General features: G+C 33.5%; 1 protein-coding gene across 3 annotated transcripts in view; it reads right to left on the bottom strand.

Annotated features, from left to right (window-relative positions):
• LOC149784912 (RNA cytidine acetyltransferase-like) overlaps positions 1–15052 on the bottom strand; it is a 107515-nt gene that overhangs the window by 52159 nt on the left and 40304 nt on the right. For all 3 annotated transcript variants that reach the window (XM_089978503.1, XM_089978504.1, XM_089978506.1), the window contains 4 exons: positions 13959–14057; positions 8534–8670; positions 5336–5478; positions 585–832 (listed from right to left, as the gene is read on the bottom strand). In XM_089978503.1, coding sequence (XP_089834629.1) covers positions 585–832; positions 5336–5478; positions 8534–8670; positions 13959–14057 — 627 coding nt within the window. The remainder of the gene's footprint in view (positions 1–584; positions 833–5335; positions 5479–8533; positions 8671–13958; positions 14058–15052) is intronic.

Genomic DNA, 15052 nt, shown 5'->3' with positions numbered 1-15052 from the left:
AATCAAACTGGAGATTGCCACATTATTATGCATTGATCTTGTTCACTATTATATTTGTCCAAGACCTTGATGGTATAAACACATATTCCATTTGTCATTAAAATCAGACTAGATAGAAATATGGTCTCCAAGTTCAGCTAATCATATTTAATCACTTCATTAATATATGTTGATCTCTCCTGTTAGCAAACATGTCTGAGATCTTGATGACACAGGAAAATTGGATTGGAAATATGGCTTTTCAAGTGGTAATAAGCAACTGTTGACAGATGGACAATGGACACAGGTCTATACAATGGGCTCTCTTGGCCTTATAACCATGTGAACTAAAAATGATAACCCCATTTAATGTTAAATAAAAACTCATCTAATGTTAAATTAAAACTAATGTAATGTTAAAAATAGATCTTTATGTAAAAGTTAAATAAATCTTCAGGTGATGTTAAATAGAACCTCAGAAATGTTAAATAAAACATCAAGTAATGTTATATAATAATACAGGTAATGTTAAATAAGACCTCACATAATGTTAAATAAACTGGCAAAGTTTTATAATTAATCCTGCAGACAAGAAGGGAGATTACCTTGTAGTGAGACGAGACATACAATGCCATTATTCTATGAAGAAAGCTCTCAGCTGCCTTATGGTAAGAGAAAAGTGTATCACGATTTACGTAGTAAAGTTCACACATTTCAGGAACAGGGCAGCCTGATGTGATTCTAGGAACATCTGTCGCATCCAGGCATAGTAAGTCATTTAGCCACTTCTCGATGGGATCCCCATTAGCGTATCGAATGGATTCTTTGAGAGCCACTTCATGCAAAACTCTACCTGTTTACAAAATGTTTATAATTTCTTATTATCTGGGTTCCCTGCTTTCTTAAAGGCTTTACAAAGTGAATAAGAAAGGAAATCAATTTTAAAACAACCTGGAACATTTGTATTATTTTCAATTAAACAAATGTGTATTCTGGCAATAATGATGACAGAAGAGCCTGAATAGCAATCACATTGGTGAAAATTGGATATAAAGTGGAATTATATATTATTTACATAGCTGCCAACTTTCCAGGCCCGTAATCAGTGAAGACATAGATAAAAATTAGTGAATTTGGGCATGAATTAGTGAAAAATACCATGACAATAACTCCGTCTACTTTGACCGTCAATATTACACTATATCAAGATTGCAATATAAAACAAAAACACTATATATATGAGGAAATATATCTGCATTTCTATTTAATATGGTATTCACAAACTTCACTTGTTCTTGTGGTTATTTATCAAGACATGATACTGTGGCAGACTTGAACTTCCTCAACTGTTTGATCATAAATTTGTTTTCACAACAGTTCAGACTTCTTGCCTGCTGGTTGATCTTGGTGACTAAAATTGCTAACAAATTTTCTGCATCTAAGGAGGTCCTAAAGTCTGTCTTATTTTTCCTCACTAGAGAAAACACTCTTTCACTGTCTCTGTTGCTGTGAGGAATGCACAGGAGCTGCAGCATTTTGGTTCTTCCACACGAAAATTTGGAAGCGATGATCGATATCGGGAGCATTTGTAGGAATAAATGTTTAGCATGGTCTCCAGCTGATAAAGGTAGATTGTGTTCACCATGAAAACTCACAAATAATGCTTCAGCGATAGTATCTTGCTGGCTTCCATCGATGGCTTAAAATATTCCAGAGCTGAAATCTGCGAATTCTTAATTTTCTCAACCTCTACGTGTTTTTTGCAACTGATGTGCTTCCTCATATCATCTCTGCCACCATGCCCAATACTAACATTTCAGGCACACTGTGTGCAAAAAGCATGATGTATATCAATGTTTAATACTTGAATGCATGGCCAATTTTTGGTATATTCCAAATTAAACTTAACCTTTTTAGCAATACACCTCTCCCTCGATAACTCGTACACAACGGGGTTCACAAACATAGACCGCACTATAAGCGAGGTGCAAGTTACCAAGGGACCTCCAAAAACTGAAGAATAAAATCACTTTGACATCAAGAAAACCATGAAGGGGGGGGGGGACGGCGTTAGGGAACTGGGCTGTTTAACGACTGAATCCTCATTTTACTATCACGTTGATAATAATTTTTAATAATGTGCTTTTTCTAATGAAGTTGTTCATTATTCTGTTTAAATAACATTTTTTTCTTCAAAATATCCAATATATGAAAGATCGCTCCAACTGGTTTGAACAACCATCACGTGTATGCGTAAAATCTGTGTATTACATCACTGCTTTTTGTTTTCTTGATGAGTCTGGTTCCCGTATTGGTGTTTAATAGTATCTTGCCAAATCGGTAGTGCATAATTTGGGAACTAGACTAACTGCTGATACACCTACAAACAAGATTCCTTTTTTTCAAAAACACACGACATTTATTTCATGACACATCTACGTCGAAACTCAATTTTTTATTGTTCAATTAGTACAATGTTAATGTCGTGATTTCAATGGAATTAATAATGAAATTTCTTATCATCCACGAGGATATCTCTAAATGCCAGTTCAAGAATTCTCGGAACCTCGCTTGCCTACAATGGTACGTATCTGTGAAATCAAGCTCGATATTTTACGAAGTATTCATTTCGCTTGGCTGCCTTGTTATCTTTGATCACAGTTATGAATGAGTCGGTTAATTTAAGGTAGTTTATGTTACATACACAATAACGTTTATTATTGTGTTCGACTGATGAAATGAAGTGAGTTCACCCGACATATGAACGAGGCTGCTAGATTTTAAGTTAGTCTGATTTCTGTGCCTTTTAACTTTTCTTTTATTCCACCTCCTTTTTTTTAATTCAAAAGACATAATTAACGTGATAATACAAAGGAGGTCAGCTTTTAATTCAGTGCAACAATACAACAAATACTTCTGCAATTCAGTTATCAAGACATGGTCGGCACTTAATTAGGTTCTCAGAGAAACGCTCGCAGACATAGCTGTTACGGTAGATTGACGCATTTTACATTTAACTACAAGAGGACACATTGCATTTATGATGATTACACTTAAAAGGAACTAAAAGATGGAACTAGAACACAAATTTCAATTGATAAAAAAATTATTTAATTTGTATTTATTTATTAAAGTACTGCCTCCACTCGGCGTAAGTGACATTTTCATTGATCGAAATTTCCTTACAGATCGTTAATTGTGGTGTACTTGGAATGTCGTTTGGAAAGAAAATGTAAAAAATTGTATGAGCTATTTTTAAATTTTGATATTTCATAGTGTTGATTAAAATTTCCAGGTCCTGTATACCGTTTTCAAGGATAAAACGAGCGCTACATCAAAGCTTCTGTTACCAATTTTGGTTGCAATTTTCTTCAAGTTCAACAAATAGGAATAAATTATTTGGGTATTTTTGGGTTTAAAAAATGGGATCCATGCCTGACACTATGTTATAAGCGGGTTCGGGAGTTATCAAGGGAGTGGTGTACATTTATTTTTCCTTGGTGGTGAAGCCATTTTTCAAGATCTTACATGCGATGCCGAACAGTAATTCAAATAAGTGTTGGTGATGCATGCGCAAAGCAAAATTCCGGTTAGGCCCCAGTTTCTCTCAAAAGCATTTGTAAAACTACTCTTATATATATAGATTAAAATAGACTAAAATCCTCTCTACCGGGTCAACTGTACCAATCGGCTGTAGTTCTACTAATATCACAACCAGCAGTACCGGACCATTTTGGCAACTGCCAATATCACAACTAGCGCTTAACTGGAAATCAGTTATTTTATTAAAGATTTAAAATAATTGAGAACTGGAGAATTCGTTAATTTTTTGCTTGCCACATGAATTCGTGAATCACTGAAACAAAATTAAAATGAATTATTTGTTTAAAAATTAGATTGAAAATGTTTTGTCATGCAAAAGTTTCTGAAATGTCAATGTGAAAAGGTAAGAAAAGTATTACCCTATCATTACACTACAGTAACCATGTGAGGATCATCCACAAGTTTTTATTCAATATGAAATTTATGAAACAGTTTGGCACGAGGAATCTGAAGCCTGTGGCATATTGTACTATAACTTATTCAACATGAATTTCATGAACATGATATTAAGATTCAAATTATGACACAATGTTAAAAGCACTGCATTGCATTGCATTTTGATATTGCTAAATCTTATGACAATGTTAAAAGCACTGCATTGCATTGCATTGTGATGTTGCTAAATCTTATGACAATGTTAAAAGCACTGCATTACACTGCATTGTGATGTTGCTAAATCTTATGACACAACGTTAAAAGCACTGCACTGCATTGCATTTTGATATTGCTAAATCTTATGACAATGTTAAAAGCACTGCATTGCATTGCATTGTGATGTTGCTAAATCTTATGACAATGTTAAAAGCACTGCATTGCATTGCATTGTGATGTTGCTAAATCTTATGACAATGTTAAAAGCACTGCATTACACTGCATTGTGATGTTGCTAAATCTTATGACAATGTTAAAATCACTGCATTGCATTGCATTGTGATGTTGCTAAATCTTATGACAATGTTAAAAGCACTGCATTACATTGCATTTTGATGTTGCTAAATCTTATGACACAGTGTGGCAAACAATTTTTATATGATGCAATTATACTAATTAAGGCAAATGTTATGTTATAAATACATTTAAACAAGAAGATAAAGTAAAACCTTCATTATCCAATTATCCAAAACTTGATTATCCTAATTCAGGGCTATTACAGAACATCAAGTCGAGCTAGAAGATTTAACATAAGTAAAGGCTCACTCCTGATAATATGGCACAGATTTGTCAGTATCTTTTTTATGCTTGGTTTGCAACAACAAGCTTTTCTACAAACAATAAGCATGCATCAAGGATTAAACTACTATTGCTATAAATAGTCTTGTTTCATATCCAAAAAAAATTTTTGGAAGGTCCTCAAATCTGAGTAATCTATCAACTCATTTTTCAAAAATAAAATGATTTCCAGATTCATAGTTTAAAAAAATAAGATTTCCAGGTATACTGTTTTAAAACTAGTTATAATTGATATCTTCTATTAGATTTCCAGTATCATCTGACAAATCACAAGCAAAGCAATGCAAATCTCAACATGAGGACAAATCGCAAGCAAAGCAATGCAAATCTCAACATGAGGACAAATCACAAGCAAAGCAATGCAAATCTCAACATGAGGACAAATCACAAGCAAAGCAATGCAAATCTCAACATGAGGACAAATTGCAAGCAATTGAATGACACTGAAACTCTGAACCAGTCTCGAGTTCTCTGATGAGTTTGGATCTCTTGGCATCTACTGTATGCAAAAACTGAAAATTACCTGATGTTGAGACTGCGGAATCTGATTTGGGGGCCATATTGATCGTTTTCTGTATTTCACCACTTGATCCACCGAAGGTTGAAGATTGCTGTCTCAATTGGTGAATCAACTTCAGTGACAAGGATCTCCCAGTCCCCTCATACCTGTTAAAATAAAAGCTCAACAAATGAAACAACATGAGGGACAAGCACCTCCAAGTTGTGTTACAAGTCTAGGCTCTTACAGAAAGTAACAAGAAAAAAGTGAAGACAAAAAAAATAATTTATTTCCTTAGACTATCAAGTGAAAAATGAGAACTTATGGTTTTACGAATCAAATCCCAAAAAAATCCAAGAATTAAAAAATAGAAGTCCTAGTAATTATAAGTCCTAAGTGAAACTGACTTTGAATCCTGGTGAAATCCAAAATGGAAGGTGATGATGTCAGTTGTAACCTGTGGTGCTGTAGTGTCAACAGTCTCTTGCTGAATCACAGAAAATATTATTCTAGCTTTTGAATTCTGTATAAATTTCGATAAATGTCCTTGTCCAAGAATTAATTTTGAGCACTAGTATTTCCAGTGAAATCAATTACTTATAATTTGAAGAAAATAAAATAGTTTGCCCAAACTGGACACAACATAAAACACCTGGACATCTCAAGTGTTAAGGCACGAATGACAATTCTTTCTCAAAAGATTAGTAATAAGTCTAACTAAGATGCAAAACAGATTCCTGGATGAGGGTCACATGGTCATCTTTCTAGAACAAAATAGAAGCTTTTAACATGCTTAACATCGCGTGCTCCCAGTATGACCTAAACTGAAATCAAAGGAAACAATAACATGTTTCTGAATCAAGGTCAGGAATTAGGTCAGCATTAGATACAATGTCTCTATAAAGTTGTTTACATCAAAAATAAAAAAAAGGCAGTCAGAACTGAACTCTATTCTGGACAATATCAAATCCAGTAAATAAAATTACAATACAATAGCATGTAATGGAATTTTAAAAAATGTAAAACTAACAAACAAACAATTAGATTAAATCAAATATAAATTAAATCAAATATACATAACAGATGAAACAATTTGGACAATCAAGATAGGAAATATGCCATTCTCTGAACAAGTTCAGATAATTGTTATCATGGTTTCACCATAACCAAGGACAATAGAGCAAACTTCAAACTCTGAAACAAGGCTGTGTCTTAACAATACCTGACATTAGTTCACTGCATGAGCTTGTATCAAATATTTCAGTAACAAGATTTTAGCTTGCAAGAACCATCAATTTCTCTCAAAATTATTTACTTGCTAATTTTAATACCAAGCAATATGAAAAATATACAAACGAAGTCCTTGAATTATCATCTATTTTTTAAAAACAAGATAAAACTATTTGTTTTGCTAAACCCTGCTAACTGTTAGTGCATTTTCATCGCTACAAAACTGAAAATAAGTCCTTACAAATTATTTTGCAATACTTTCAAATCTTTATTTAATGCCACATATCTTTTAAAAATATTGTAATTTATAATTTGAATTTCATAAGAATATTGATGCATGATAGCAAGTCCCTCAATGAGTGAATCAAGCACTCCAAATTTTTAAACCCATTAAAATCATTACATGTACTAAAGATTGCAAATTAATATTGATTTTCATGCTCATTTGGAGTTTTTATTATCCCAGGTTTTCAATGATCCATGTATTTTTCTTAAATTTAGTAGCAATTTTTAATTACAGATCCCAAGAACACATTTCAAGTTGGATTCTGCATTGATAATGTAGATGGTTAATTGGTTATAAGATTTCTAAATTGCAACAACCTATTCTGGCACAGAAAATTCACAAATGGAAAGCAAAGCTAAATCTGTAATTTTTCATTATAATAGAAGCTACAGAGAGGACATAATTAATTTGACACAATCTCTGAATAACTTACTCAACAGCAACAACTATCATCTGCATTACAAGAATATAAAGATATAGTAAGGTATATAAAACTATCCTGCGTGGCTTCGAGTCTCGGGCTTGGCTAACGTGGATAAGTGAGAAAGCTTGCCAGTAGCTTCTTGTGGGTCGGTGGTTCTTCCCGGGGTTCTTAATACACCAGTAATACTGGCCGCCATGTATAGCCTATCTTGTGCTGAAAAATGGCATTAAACCCTACAACAACAACATAAGACTATCACTGAAGTTTCACTTTCATGATGTTGCTTAACAGAAAATGTGGGTGATTTTAAATTTACAGAATACATACAATATAATATTATATAGTTAAGAGTGAAATATAGATTTATTAGCAAAATAATTTTAATATTTTTTCAACCATATATTTTCACATGTGAAAAATTAATCCTTATATTATCACATGTGAAAATATAAGATTTCCATGCCATGTGATGCTTGATTCTGTGTGCCAACAAAAGTTGAATCTGCAACAAGAAAAACAAATACTTTTCAAGCTAGATCTAACAGACAGAAACTGCCTTACATATCATACACGGAATTAATCTTTGATAAAGTAATTTGACCAGACACTGTTCACGTCTCTTTAAGTTATTTCCCCTTAATTTCTTGAAAACATCGACAAACCTGCTATGATGCATTGCTGAATCAGACTTGCACTGTTTTGCTAGGGTCAAATAGTGCAAAAAATGACAAATATGTAAGTTACTATGACAGATCATACCATTTATTTAAGTCACATACAGTTATGTGAGTTACTATGACAGATCATATGATTTATTTAAGTCACATACAGTTATGTGAGTTACAACAGAACATATCATTTAAGTCATGAGATGAGGACATGAAAGTGAGGTGAATTTATTGAAAGAAGGTAGGGATTAGTAGCCTGTTGTGAGAAAGAGAGATTTTAATTCTCAATTTCGATTCTGGAGCAAAGAAAATTTTCTTTTCCTAAGTTAATACCAACATATTTTATCTTGTGGTAGCAAAAGTGTTATATTTCAACTTGTGGTTTTGACACACATTACAATATTATGTTTGTGTTACCACACGATGAAATATACAGCACAGACTATAACAAATAAAATAAAGTATATAATACAGAATATAATACAAGTAACATTCAACAATCCAATTTGGAAAGTTTGAGAAGAAAGAAACTGTCTTCAGTATATTTTATCCAAGTGTCTTTGATTATATCCCTGTTGCTGTGAACATATTTAAGAATGTGCATGATCACTTACCCATTGATAGTTGATGACATGAAGACCAGATATGGTCCTAAAAGGTTCTTGACCAGTGGGAGGGGGATGGCAGCTGCTTCATCAATACACACTAGTTCTGCCTGACCAAGCTTGTGAGAGTCGGAAGGGTGGATATACTGCATGACGAGAAAAAAAGTTCTCAGTTAACAGGCTACAGAGTTTCAGTCCACATACCATACAGGATATTAACTAAAACTGTCCATTATTTTCACATGCCCTTGCTCATAATAAATACGGATGCAGGTAAGCATTCCGTTTATGTTTTGCATAGACAAGACTAAAAACAGTCTCCTATTTGCTCAGCAAGAATAAAAAGTGACCAAAACCTGTAAATGAATGCTTGATGCAGTAAAGAAACTGGCATTATAATATGGAACTGTCATCATAAAATTTGCAGATTTTAATAACTAATCATAAATTGTATACATACAATTTTTTTTTCACAAGAAAAATATTTTCTCAATAAATAGCAGTACATGACAAAATATTGACCAATGCAAATGTTGGTAAATGCCTACCAGTGAAAACATTAACAATAATAAACAAACACCAGCTAAAGAAATCCTTTAAAGCAACCGCCACGCATAACCTATCATGTGCTGAAAAATGGCGTTAAACTCCACAACAACAACAACCTTTAAAGCAAAATTCATGTTTCAATTTTACCTTTCAAAGCAATTTCAGTGCAATCATCATAAATGTCATTTGCCCAAATCTTTTCAAATGTGAACTGAAACGAGTCATGTGACCATCAGAGCAATGCATAATGAGTCAATCAACATTCACAGTGATGCACAAGTCAACTGATGCACAATGAGCACTTTCATTACAACCAAATTCAATGCCTACACAGCAGCTAAGGGGGTGCTCTACAAATATTATGAACTTCTGATGGAGTGACAGGTTTAAGGTGAGGTTATTTGTATTTGCAACATGTATAATACTCAGTCCAATACAATTTAAGTATAATACTCAGTCCAATAGGCTTTGAGTATAATACTCAGTCCAATACACATAAGTATAATACTCAGTCCAATACACATTAAGTATAATACTCAGTCCAATACAATTTAAGTATAATACTCAGTCCAATATACTTTAAGTATAATATTCAGTTCAATACACTACATTCATTACAACCAAATTCAATGCCTACACAGCAGCTAAGGGGGTGCTCTATGAATATTATGAACTTCTGATACAGAACAGGTTTAAAGGAGACCAGAAATCAAAATTTTCCTTTTACGTATGTAATTTTCTACAGATTTTAATTCGACTGCAATGTTTATAAATTAAATATCGTAAGCGGGTAGTGATTATATTGCATAGAAGATACCACGATTCCGTAAATTGCCGAGTTTTCCGAGTTTTGATGAGACGACAGATCACGTGGTACCGTGACGCTAAACTAGACAGTCCTCAAATACAAACAAAAACATTGGCGAGCGAGGCAGACAGGAGACCAAATTTGGGTTGCACATTCAAAAGTTGAATCTGCAATCTGATATAATAGTTTATGTACTGTACTGGTAAGTTCTAAAAGAAATTTGTTAGGCACAGGCCCCAGGCTGGCGACTTAAATAAACTAAAGTCCTGAATGAAATTCCACATGCCCGGACAGTTCATACCTGTCAACTCTCAAGCCGGGAGAAAAACCTGCCGATTTTGGGGGTATTTCCTCTTCTACCATCCGACCTCGTAATATCTCTCAATTTTGCGCAGCGAAGTCCCGATTATTACATTATGTTTGTCAATTTTCATTTGTCACAAGAAAAAACCCCAACCCCAAACCATTTTTAAATATAACGCATGCAATCCACAGTCTAAACTGCCACACTGCAGACATCGTAGCGATATGACTGAAAAATTGTTAAAGCTATATTAAAAATTCAAATCACACGCACACACGTCTAAACCGGCACTGGACGAAATAATTAATATCATACAACAGTTTTTTTTCTTCTTCAGTAAATAGAACGTGAAGATTAAACATTATTCAAGTAAATTTCAGACTTTTTAAACAACTACAACAGTACTATAGTATCAAAAAAAAATTAAAAGAATAAAATTGTCACCAATTAGCTTAAATGAATGATCACTTTGAAATTTTCTCTGCAAACAAAATCGCATCTCCATTTCTGCCAAAGAAACTCGGCCAGTTAACACCTGACATTCCTCTACCGTATATGAAAAGTTTAATTATCATGATTAAATTACAAGGAATAAAACAAAATATACCATGCAGTATATGTGGCCCTAAAGAACTAATTCTGAATGAATATTTTATTCAGCAAACAGTCTTACATGCATTAAGACTTAAACCTAAGGAAATAAGGTGGGGCTTAAAACATGAGAAAAACAGTTGCCACAAGTACGGTAACTTGTGACTGCAGATTTGAACTGTTAAAATAAAGTCCATGGTATCGTAAGTAACAACAAAATAGGCATTGTTTATTTGGTAATCAATTGCTGGTGCTTACGCATATACACACTGTTGAACATGGTTTCTTTGAAGTATGTCCGAAGGGCAGTCTTTTTTCACAAGATCAATGCAAGGATAAGGATTATGTTCATTAGTCACACCGGCTTTATCGTTTGCTTACTTAAATCAAAACTTTAGCTATTTTGCAATTTAGCCAGAACTGACCAGAATATGCAAAAGAGGCTTGTCATGGGGGAATAATAAGGTGTATCACAGGGAGAAAAGGCACGTCAAATGGGCGGTCGCACATTGGGGCGGGGGGGGTCAATAGTCCCTCCCCCCTTTCTATTGTCAGACAGTTAATGTGAAACTTTGACCTTTTTTTTTAATCGCTGCTTTTTAAACTGCCCAAGGAATAGTTTTATATCAGTTCCAATTATTACAGATTACCATTTATGCATACTACATGTATACAATGCATTTTTTAAAAAATTTTTTATTTTTTATAAGATTACTGAAAATTGTGTTTTCTCGAAACACGACAGGTTTAGAATCTTATTTTTAGAAAAGTTTCCATTTGATTAAAATCAAATCTAAATTTCACCTAGGACAGTGGTGATTTGATTTAGATTGTGCCGTGTTAAGGCATGTATATCAACATCTTGAAAATACATTTACTCATTTCACCAGCGTGATCAAAGTTTCCTCAGGCAAACAATTTTTGTTTCGACAAGGCTGACGGGCACCTCACTTTGAATACAGGATGGGCCGGAACTAAAACCAGAAGGGGCCCAGGGTGTCGGGCTATCAGATTTGTTTTTAGCACTGCTGTTTTTAGATAAAAGATGTGTGGATTGATTGTTGCATTTTGTAGTCACTTACTCGTCCTTCTGCCTGTTTTCGTAACTCACACATTTAACACTTTTCCCAGGATTTAAAATGTCCAAAGGTATGTCTGGAACAGCGCCAACTTTTAGTCTTGGCCTAGCATTTGCGTATCTTTGAGCTGCTATTTTTTCATGATCCCTCTCGTAACATTCCTTTGAGAAATGTAACGAGCACATAGTGCTGTATGGTGTTGCTTTGAAATCGACTCGTTTGTAATAATGTACCCATTCTTTCATTATGCCTTTATCTTTCGGAAAAGAATTTTTTTTATGTCAACAGGTTTTTCTTAATGTTCTATTACACCCGTAAGCAGCACAAAACGGTATTGTCTTTTACTCTGGCAACTCCCACTTGAGCTGCTGGAGTCGCTACTATGATGTCACATCCCGAAAGTAACCGAATAGGTTACTTTCGGGATGTGATGTCATAGTAGTGGAAATTCAGCTCCTAGAAGATAGGCCAATATTTAAATATTGGCATTACGGTCGCAGATGATACTTCAGAATAAGGTTTTCTGCTATAGTACTTTTATTATTATTCTATATTTCCATTGGTTTCTGGTCTCCTTTAAGGTGAGGTTATTTGTATTTGCAACATGTATAATACTCATTCCAATACACTTTAAGTATAATACTCGGTCCAATACAATTTAAGTATAATACTCAGTTCAATACACTTTAAGTATAATACTCAGTTCAATACACTTTTAGTATAATCTTTAAGTATAATACTCAGTCCAATACACTTTAAGCATAATACACAGTCCAATATACTTTAAGTATAATACTCAGTCCAATATACTTTAAGTACAATATTCAGTCCAATATGCTTTAAGTATAATACTCAGTCCAATATACTTTAAGTACAATATATATTCAGTCCAATATGCTTTAAGTATAATACTCAGTCCAATATACTTTTAAGTATAATATACAGTCCAATATACTTTAAGTATAATACTCAGTCCAATATACTTTAAGTACAATATATATTCAGTCCAATATGCTTTAAGTATAATACTCAGTCCAATATACTTTAAGTATAATATTCAGTCCAATATGCTTTAAGTATAATACTCAGTTCAATATACTTTAAGTACAATATTCAGTCCAATATGCTTTAAGTATAATACTCAGTCCAATATACTTTAAGTACAATATTCAGTCCAATATGCTTTAAGTATAATACTCAGTTCAATATACTTTAAGTACAATATTCAGTCCAATATGCTTTAAGTATAATACTCAGTCCAACATACTTAAAGTACAATATTCAGTCCAATATGCTTTAAGTATAATACTCAGTTCAATATACTTTAAGTACAATATTCAGTCCAATATGCTTTAAGTATAATACTCAGTTCAATATACTTTAAGTACAATATTCAGTCCAATATGCTTTAAGTATAATACTCAGTTCAATATACTTTAAGTACAATATTCAGTCCAATATGCTTTAAGTATAATACTCAGTTCAATATACTTTAAGTACAATATTCAGTCCAATATGCTTTAAGTATAATACTCAGTTCAATGCCAATGAATGACAGTTTATTCAATTTTGTATTCAGGTATTAAACTCACATGGAAATTGTTTGCATCTCTATTATCAATCTTGCCCATTCCTAATAACTGTACTAACTTTCTGTCCCATTTGCAATACCTGTCTTGATGGTATGTCCCCATTCACAAATACCTGTATTGACTATCTGAACCATTCCTAATACCTGTATTGTCTGTATGTCCCATTCCTAATACCTGTATTGTCTGTATGTCCCATTCCCAATACCTGTGTTGTCTGTCTGTCCCATTCCTAATACCTGTATTGTCTGTATGTCCCATTCCCAATACCTGTATTGTCTGTCTGTCCCATTCCTAATACCTGTATTGTCTGTATGTCCCATTCCTAATACCTGTATTGTCTGTATGTCCCATTCCCAATACCTGTATTGTCTGTATGTCCCATTCCTAATATCTGTATTGTCTGTCTGTCCCATTCCCAATACCTGTATTGTCTGTCTGTACCATTCCCAATACCTGTATTGTCTGTCTTATTCACAATACCTGTATTGTCATTCTCTCTCTCTGCTAATACCTGTATTGTCTGTCTATGTTCCCTGAAGATATTAACCCTCACTATGGCTTTGTTGAATTCTGGATTTGTTGACTGGATAATCTCGTAATCTAGATGTTCCTGTGAATATAAACATGCCATGTATCTTTAAACTCAGTCTGATCAAACAAACTTTGTCAATTCTTTTTCAATTCCATAATATTTAAATAAACTTGATACTTATTGCAATTCTTCATGTTTTATAAACATGCTGACAAGCAATGTGGATAACTGTGATACAAATAAGTATATTTTCAAGTACATCTCAATGTGACAAATAAGAGTTATGGTGTCTCATTGGCTAGCAAACTAGATTTGTGATTATAAGGGTGCAGGTTAGAATCTGACACACAGCCTGGGTCAGCTACTGTGTGTCCTTGGACAGGACACTTTGCATCAAATGGCAATTAATAAAAGACAAACGTCAAATATAAAATAACTAATATGTGAAAGATAAGAGAGACTTTCTTCATTACTGTGATAACTGTATATACTTACAAGTCACATTACAAAACAAAAGAGATACCCATCTGCTGCAGCATAATGCTCCTGCAGATCAGAGTCAATGATGTTTGTTCTACTAATAACTCCTAACAAACTGCACAGACCCAGATCTGCCAATACATTATATGACGGCACATCTGGGTCTGTGCAGTTTACAAATGGAATCGTGTTATAAGCTACTATATACAGAAGCTAGTATATATAGTGTTTTGGCTACTCCTGGCTTATTGCGGAAAAATCAACTGTATTTTATAAAACTGAACTTAATTGTTGGATGAACTTAAAAAAATATAACTTTGCAAACACTTAGAACTAGGTTCAATATACATCAAAATAAATAATGGGATGAAACAATATTGGTAAACTTGAAGTGAGGACTGATGCGACAGAATAAACAAGAGTTGCTGGAAGGAACTGACAATGCGACTCTGATGGATTAAAAGAATTTCCAAGAATTCAAAATAAAACCATTTCTTCCTTTTAACTGCCAAGTGTTGAAACCATCCCTGACATTCTTCAGTGATAACAAGATTTTCAAATTAGCTGCTGTGGTGGACATAGTGGAAATCAGA

Source organism: Sinohyriopsis cumingii, chromosome 13 (assembly GCF_028554795.1).
Source record: "Sinohyriopsis cumingii isolate HCF-2022 chromosome 13, ASM2855479v2, whole genome shotgun sequence".
NCBI classification, from domain to species: domain Eukaryota; kingdom Metazoa; phylum Mollusca; class Bivalvia; order Unionida; family Unionidae; genus Sinohyriopsis; species Sinohyriopsis cumingii.
Note: the sequence above shows the minus strand (reverse complement) of the source record. Positions and strands in the feature narration are given on the sequence as shown.